At 45.8% G+C, this 9,044-nt stretch overlaps 1 gene segment (V, D, J or C); it reads right to left on the bottom strand.

Moving 5' to 3' along the window:
* Nucleotides 1-2,050: 2,050 nt before the first annotated feature.
* Nucleotides 2,051-2,747, bottom strand: LOC140421714 (T cell receptor alpha variable 21-like). The segment is given in 2 exon segments: nt 2,051-2,493; nt 2,682-2,747. Coding segments are annotated over 2 exon segments (477 nt in total).
* Nucleotides 2,748-9,044: the final 6,297 nt, after the last annotated feature.

Below are 9,044 nucleotides of genomic sequence, written 5' to 3'. Positions count from 1 at the left end.
ACGTGGATTGCAGCAGCTGGTTAGTCAGTCTGGGTCGCTATAGTAGGATTAGCAGTAGTGTCAAACCCGAGTAATACAAGTCTAAATAGTTTAATAAACGTGTTGAAGTTATCTCCACGTCTGAACCTTCCTTTGTCAAATGCACCACAAGGAAGACGCTTATGTTACACCTACAACATAACAAATCAGACTCAATCCATTTGCTGAAAAATATGCCTTTTCGATGGCGTAGATCGACTGTAATTGTTCCCATTAGCAGCAGTTCCAATGGCAAATCATCCCGATTTCGTGGAAAAATATGATAGAGAATAATGTATTTATTCATAGCATTCCGATTTGTTAACATCTCGAACAGGACGCGTAAAATGATGACAGAAGAAGATTCAATGGGAAATTTCAAAAGGGGATTGTCATAATGTGAAAAGGGAAAACAAGATGGAAGATTTGGGGTGCGAAAGACGATTGGGAAAGCATTTTCAAATAGGCACGTGCACGGTAAGTGCAATGCTCATTCCGTTCCCTAATTGTCTATAACTCTGGGCGATTCATGCCAGTCCGCCACTAATAGTTCTCATTCAGCTGAGCAGTGAGCAGGTGCAGGATGGTCACATAACTTTAGAGATTGAACCGTAGCTATTTCCGCTCCATCTGTCGTGCCTGCTCCTGATAACAACCCGACTAGTTTAGAGTCTGTGGTGTCCCCGGTCACAGTTTCCGATTGTTGATCTCACTCTAACACCATTGTGATATTCTAGAAATTGCTGTCGCTTCTCGATTCCTGTCATTGGTTTGATCAGCCGTGCAGTGGGACCTGAGTCTGTTTTTTCTGCTCGGACAGATAATTTCCTGAGAGCAACTAATTCTGGAACTTGAGAAACCGCCCCTCAGCTCTCCTCATCACCATCTCTCCTCGCGAAAACTCCTCCACGGTGTAACCTGATATTATTGTTAATTAAATAATGATGATGATGATGGGGTGGCCGTTATGTTGGTCAATATGAGGCTGATGTTGAATTTGGTTTTATTTTTGCTGTTGGTTTCTGTCAGACTGGAGCCACCAGGACCCAGGGGATCAGCGGGGAGGCTGAGATAAGAGTTGAAGAGGACAGTGACGTCACACAACAGCTCACAGTGGATACAATAGATCCTGACAGATACAGTCAGCATCCGGGCAGCCTGCATGGTTCATGTTTCATCTGATTGGAGAAAATCTGCGCAGCAGAAAGGTATAAATGATCGTAATATGACTCACTTCCAGATAAATCCCTGTACATAAGTTACCGACCGAGATACAGCACAGTTGAGCTTTCTGACCACAGGAAGAGGACGGATGTACAGTAGTGTAGACAGCTCAATGTAGCAGCAGGAGCGGGTTACTGACGATCAGAACAGGCCCTGTTCAGCTCAGCAGGGAAGATCAATCCTCTGATTGCCAGGGACACTCGGGTGCAAGACAACGTCAGAAACATTGGCCCCCGTGACAGTGCAGCAACAATCTGTAAGGACCATACAAGAACAAGGCTGTGGCGGTCTCGGACGTTCATGACTTGTGGATTCATCCGAGCGCCGCAAGTTTTATGGCCCTCACCGTGAACCACACCCCTCTGAAGCAAGTCCCGTATCTGGCCGACTCCCTCGCAGCAGGCAAGAGATGTGTTTTCGATCGAAAAATCGAATTTCTACTGAAGCCTAAAGCAGACCCCATGATCCAACATAATAATAATAATCGGGTTGCCCGTGAGTCCTTGTTGAAATTCTTGTGTTAAATGAAGAATTTCATGTGTTAAATGCAACAGCAGAGTTTGATACTCTCTGTTTTGTTACAGGAACGGACGGAACAGACTCAGCGGCCTTGGGCTCATCTGAGTTAACGGGTCTGGAAGACCAAACTATAATTTCCGGCTACATAATTTCCACATCTGAGAGCTTTCATTCCCCCGCTGGTCCGCGGGCTTTCCACGTTTTAATTTACCATCTACATCGCGCCATGGAGATGAGACTCGTGATTCCCCAAATCGCTCCTCTGTTCACCCGGAGAAGAGCGGGGACACTAATCTAACTGTATGATACATACACCTGACTGTTCATGACTCCAGAATCCAACAATTTCCGCAGGCAGCGGCAGCAAAGCAGACTTAGTGGAGCTGTAAATACTCGCTGAGGTTTTTGTACGGTGCTCGAGCTGCTTTCTAACGCTGTGCCTCACTGCGCAGTAATAGACCGCCCCGTCATCCACACTGAGGGCGCTGATATTGAGGTAACCGTTCTGTTTAGACTTGTCAGCAGCCGCCAGATATCGACCTGAAACTGCATCATCCTTCAGAGCAAATACATTAGTAATAATCCTGATTGGTGGCTGTGCCGCTTTCTTCTGATACCATTGCATGTAATCCATGCTGGAGTCTGTATATTCACAATCCAGCCGCACCGAACCTCCTTCTGACACAGTTTTTGTCACCGGTGATTGAGTTACTGGATCTGCGCTGAGCCCGCCTGCGAAGGGAGAGAAATGAAACATCAATAGTCTAAACATAATTCATCTACATTTGTTTGTATATGTGTGTGTTTGTGGAAACTCAACTCTACTCATTATGTGGATATTTCTGATCGTTAATTATATTAAATGTAATTCCAATCTATAACCTGCTAATCTGATTTTATGAACATTATCCGTTACTAACCGTCCAACAGCGCCGCCAGTATTAGCAGAAACATGTCTGACTGAATCTCTGAGTGAATGGGAATGGACTGAGGCAGAGACTGAGAAGCAGAGAGGGAAACCGGGCTCTGTTCAGCTCATTTTTCCACACACACACTGCAAGGGGTAAAGCCCATTGTGACATCACTCAGACCACGACGCCTATTGGTTTTGACGGTGCCGTCACGGAAGTTCATCATTCCCATGTTTGAAGGTGGCGCCCTCTGGTGCCGGAGTAGTTTTACTCCTGTTACAATTCAGCCACTGAATGGATTCAGGGGGTATTGAAATACACAAGAAGACACAAATGTTTCCCAGAAATCTAAACTAGATCTGGTGCGAAACAGTTTTTACTGCTGTTGATGTTTATGTCAGAAAGGGATGCTAAATCGATGAAATCTTTGCTGGCCGTTTCTTTCCAAATCCGGTGCACGACAAATGAGAAGTAGTGTGAGGACGTTGGAGAAAGTGAGGATATTTAAAGATTACCAGGGACGAGGGCCGTTTATGCAAAAGACCCAGAGAATTTTGGCTTCATTTACCTGTCACAAAGGAGGTAGAAGGAAGACTCAATCGTTTTGCTGAAAAATATGCCATTTCGAAGCGTAGATCGTCTGTAATCGTTCCCATTAGCAGCAGGTCCAAAGACAAATCATCCCGATTTCATGGAAAAATACGACAGAGAATAATGTATTTATTCATAATATCCCATTTGTTAACATCTAGAACACGACGCGTAAAATAATGAAAGAAGATTCAATAGCAAATTTCAAAAGGGGATTGTCATAATCTGAAAATGGAAAGCAATATGGAAAATGTGGGGTGTGAAAGGCAATTGGGATAGCATTTTCAAATAGGCACTGCACGGTAAGCGTATTGTTCATTCCGTTCCCTAATTTTGGATACTTCTGGGCGATGCATGCCAGTCCCCCCTAATTGTTCTCACTCACTTGAAAAGTGAGCAGGTGCAGGATGGTCACATGCCTCTAGAGATTCAACCGTAGCTATTTCCGCTCCGGCAAACCCGCCTGCAGCTGATACCAGCCGCACAGTCTGACTAGTTTTGAATCTGCGGTGTCTCGGGGAGCAGCTTCCGTTTGCTGTTCTCATTTTCATTCTGAAACGATTGTGCTGTTGGAAACATTGCTGCTCATGACCCATTCGTGGCATCGGATGGGTCAGCAATGCAGTGGTCGGGGAGTGTATATTTCTGCTGCAGCTGATCACTTCCTCCACTGAAGAGGGACTAATTCATGACCATCCTGCTTCCACTCCTCAACATGATCTGACTTCTCAGAAACTCCCTGACTTTAAAACTCCATTATCCCCTGACTGATCTTTCCACCCAAATATCACTGATTCTACTTGTTTGTCCAATAATCCCATTTTCCTCAAACCCGTGGGGCACTCCGTATTTCATTTCTATTTTTGTAATTTACCACAATTTCCTCTTCAGTTACCTCACGGGGCCACTGCCTTCCTATTACCCCTCCTATTTAGACCGTAGACAGTTAGTATGGCCAGTGAGAAACTCTTCTCCTCAGAAACTCCGGAAATAGCAACACAACAACATAGGCTTTTTTCATCACTCCTTCCACGCGATAGACTAACCCCTAAAGGGGAATGTATATGCCCTTGTCTTAAAAACACGATGACATTGATATTCTGCCTAAGAAACCTGAGATACTTGTTTGTTAAGCATATCTTGGTCCTCTCTAAATTATATGAAAATAACGATATAAGAAATAGCATCGGGCGCAGATCAGTTGACCCTTCGAACCTTCAGTAAGATCACAGTTGATCAGATTGCGGCCGGAGGTCTAATTTCCTGCCTGTTCTTCAGAAACGGGAACTCGCTTGGAAATCTAAAGCTTCCGTGGAGATCAAAAACAACCTCGTTTTTTTTCAATGAGGGACAGTTGAAAATATCCACCTTGAAATAGTGTCCATGACGGGAAGTGAGGAAAGACATTCCCTGAATTCAGATTCTCGCATAATCCTCAGGAATTTTTCGACTGGTTTGGGACCATTTGCCAATGTTTCTGACAAACTGCTGGATCCAATTAAAGAATTATCTGCATTCAGTCATGCCTTATTAATAACTGTGTAATTTGCTTTGAAATGTATATCGAAAGCTATCACTCGATTACAATAATGGTCTGTCTACCAATGCTTGCTTTGTGTGTGTGTGAATGTGTGTGTATGTGTGCATGTGTGTTTATGTTTGTGTGAGGGAATGTATGTGTCTGTTTGAGTATGTGTGTGCTTGTGTGTGTTTTGTACATGCGTGCGTGCATGTGTTCGTTATTGCCTTCCTTTTAGGCGTATGCGTCTGGAAGTGTTAATTTGCATGCATCCACGTCTGATTCCCGGCGTCTGCAGTTAAGCTTATTTTACCAAAACTTGATGCAAGACGGTGCTGCTAGATAATTTGGTAAATATTTTTTACAGCAAACATTTTCAATGTATGTAAATTACTTCAACTAATCAAGCCATTGTGTGCACATTTTTAAATTCTGATCATGCGCATAATATTTCTCACGTTATTAAGTTTGGAATTATTAATGGGTCATATCAATACCAGGAATTGCTTCACTTTCAACCTCGTCAAATATTACAAGAGATGGGATGAGAGAGGGGAAAAGAGTGAGCAAAGTAGAAAGTGATACTGACAATAAATGGATGGTGCAGGGAGAGAGCGAGACAAGCACATGGAAGGAGAGCTAGGGGGCAGGGAGAGAGCGAGACAAGCACATGGAACGAGAGCTAGGGGGCAGTGAGAGAGAGAGACAGGCACATGGAAGGAGAGCTAGGGGGGCAGTGAGAGAGAGACAAGCACATGGAAGGAGAGCTAGGGGGACAGTGAGAGAGAGAAAGATGTAAAGCAAAACTCGAAGCAGAAGGTCAAGAAAGAGAAAGATACCGAAATAGGTTTAGCCACACTGGGGAGCGGTTACATATGTTTAACTGTAAGTGTGAGCCTCTGCTTGTATGAAAGCGTTTGCGTGTGCGTCTGGTGTGCATCGACAGAGCGACAGCCTCAAGCGGATTAGCACGGAAAGAGCTTTGAGTGTTCATGCAGTAATAGGGCACCAGCATCACTGATTGGTTCGTCATTAGTCCCATTTCTGAGAGAGCAGCCAATCCTCTTCTTCGGCAGCTGTCCCTCAGATTCGCAATAAGCGAAGCATTCCCATTTCTGTGTTCACTGTTTAATGTCAGTCTCTAACATCCGGAATATTTAAAACATTCTGATTTCTCCTATGTCCTTTCCCGGTAACCATGGTCGTGCTGCCCGGTGAGTGGATTGTTGAGGCGTTTCCATGTTCCATTGTTTGCATTTACTCTGCTGTCTTGCACAGGTTGGTCTTTGTTTCAGAATTAGTGGAACGGATTCAATGTCCCATAGATGATTCAGGAAGGACAGACCGTAACACAAAACTGCAATTACGATCCATCGGATAGCTATCCCTACCTCTTTGGTACATTCGCTATCCTGCAGAAACTCCGCGATACTTACTGAGGAGGTATGGCAAGGGGCAGGGCGCTAGTTCTCCAGAATTCCAAGAGCGTTTTTATTGCTGATTTCGACCAGGACAAGGAAACAGTTTCTTTAAATATTAGTTGGGCTTCTGTCCCTGACTCTGCCGTGTATCTCTGTGCGCTGAGGTGCATTCAGCCCGTAGAAAAATAGGCAAGGCATCTCTTCCCCTCTCACTGAATCGGAGTGAAGCTCAGATACACACCTCAGGTCAAAACCAATTTGTAAAATAGCTGTCAGCAGAACCCAAACTGAATGGCATTGCCAGAGAAGGCAACCCTGTTGAGCATCAAACTGAGCCCTACACCAGATACACTGTAGAGGCCAAAAAAGTGTCCCTGGGAATGTGAACAACAAAGTGAAGGGATGAGCGAGCTTCAGCATTGCTGTTCCGCCACAAGCAGGAGAGTGCGCATGCGTCGGTGCTTCCGCCTGAGGAAAGTCAGACTACAGCCTCTGTGACGTCAACCTGTACTCTTTGTGACGTCAGTCTGCCACTTCTTCGTGACGTCAGAGGTCCCTGTTCCGTGGAGCTGCTCCTAACATTAAACCCTGTTTTTGAAAGGAATAAAGAAAGAAAAGGCGCAGGAACGGATAATTAACCCAGACGTTTATTTCGTGCTGCAACTGCCTGTCATTTTGAAGTTTCTATTTTGTTTGTCTTTTCAACCGCTTCTGGGACCGGTATCTTGACGTTTTCATTCAAAATGAGATTGGTTTCTTGGCAGTATTGGGTTTGAGAGGCTGACAGCGCTGCTCATGTTACGGGTGAATCTGCCCGAGATTCTGTAGAACCCCCAAACAGACAGGAGACTGAGCTACTGTCGGCGGGAGAGGCGTGCAGGGGCCTGTCGGGAGGTGAGTATTGGCTTTAAAAACACTTACCTGGTCCCGTTTCTGTTCTTCTTTTCTGTGTTATTTTTTATATATAAGGCTGGAACCGGAAGTTCGACCCGGAACCGGAAGCCCCCCCACCAATACATTCTGGTGGAGAGGAAACCCGAGACACTACAGGTGTAGTGTCTCCCACCCGCCCTCCTCCTCGAACCTAATAATAAGACCCATTGGTGTGAGGTAAGTGCCATATTTACATTATTATTTTAAAAAAAAATTATTTATTAATCAGATCATGGTCGGAAGTTAGAGGGATGGCAGGGAAGGGAGTGCAATGTTCCTCCTGCAGGATGTTTGAGGTGAGGGATGCCGTTAGTGTCCCTGCTGATTTTACCTGCAGGAAGGGCAGCCAACACCAGCTCCTCCAAGACCGAGTTAGGGAACAGGAGCTGGAGTTGGATGAACTTCGGATCATTCGGGAGGCAGAGGGGGTCATAGATAGCAGCTTCAGGGAATTAGTTACACCAAAGATTGGAGATAGATGGGTAACTGTAAGAGGGACTGGGAAGAAGCAGTCAGTGCAGGGACCCCCTGCGGTCGTTCCCCTGAGTAACAAGGATACCGCTTTGGATACTTGTGGGGGGGACGACTTACCAGGGGTAAGCCATGGGGTACTGGCCTCTGGCACGGAGTCTGTCCCTGTTGCTCAGAAGGGAAGGGGGAGAGGAGCAGAGCATTAGTAATTGGGGACTCGATAGTCAGGGGCACAGATAGGAGATTTTGTGGGAGCGAGAGAGACGCACGTTTGGTATGTTGCCTCCCAGGTGATGTCTTGGATCGTGTTTTCAGGGTCCTTAAGGAGGGGGAGAAGCCCCAAGTCGTGGTCCACATTGGCCCTAATGACATAGGTAGGAAAGGGGACAAGGATGTCAGGCAGGCTTTCAGGGAGCTAGGATGGAAGCTCAGAACGAGAACAAACAGAGTTGTTACCTCTGGGTTGTTGCCCGTGCCACGTGATAATGAGATGAGGAATAGGGAGAGAGAGCAATTAAACAAGTGGCTACAGGGATGGTGCAGGCAGGAGGGATTCAGATTTCTGGATAACTGGGGCTCTTTCTGGGGAAGGTGGGACCTTTACAGACAGGATGGTCTACATCTGAACCTGAGGGGCACAAATATCCTGAGGGGGGATATTTGTTAGTGCTCTTTGGGGGGGGGGGGTTAAACTAATGCAGCAGGGGCATGGGAACCTGGATTGTAGTTTTAGGGTACGGGAGATTGAGAGTATAAAGGTCAGGAGCACAGATTTGACTTTGCAGGAGGGGGCCAGTGTTCAGGTAGGTGGTTTGAAGTGTGTCTACTTCAATGCCAGGAGTATACGAAATAAGGTAGGGGAACTGGCAGCATGGGTTGGTAGCTGGGACTTCGATGTTGAGGCCATTTCGGAGACATGGATAGAGCAGGGACAGGAATGGTTGTTGCAGGTTCCGGGGTTTAGGTGTTTTAGTAAGCTCAGAGAAGGAGGCAAAAGAGGGGGAGGTGTGACGCTGCTAGTCAAGAACAGTATTACGGTGGCGGAGAGGATGCTAGATGGGGACTCTTCTTCCGAGGTAGTATGGGCTGAGGTTAGAAACAGGAAAGGAGAGGTCACCCTGTTGGGAGTTTTCTATCGGCCTCCAAATAGTTCTAGGGATGTAGAGGAAAGGATGGCGAAGATGATTCTGGATAAGAGCGAAAGTAACAGGGTAGTTATTTTGGGAGACTTTAACTTTCCAAATATTGACTGGAATAGATATAGTTCGAGTACATTAGATGGGTCGTTTTTTATACAATGTGTGCAGGAGGGTTACCTGAAACAATATGTTGACAGGCCAACAAGAGGCGAGGCCACATTGGATTTGGGTTTGGGTAATGAACCAGGCCAGGTGTTAGATTTGGAGGTAGGTGAGCACTTTGTGGACAGTGACCACA

This window comes from Scyliorhinus torazame, chromosome 5 (assembly GCF_047496885.1).
Source record: "Scyliorhinus torazame isolate Kashiwa2021f chromosome 5, sScyTor2.1, whole genome shotgun sequence".
Classification (NCBI taxonomy): Eukaryota; Metazoa; Chordata; class Chondrichthyes; order Carcharhiniformes; family Scyliorhinidae; genus Scyliorhinus; species Scyliorhinus torazame.
This window is presented reverse-complemented; position numbering and strand designations above follow the sequence as displayed.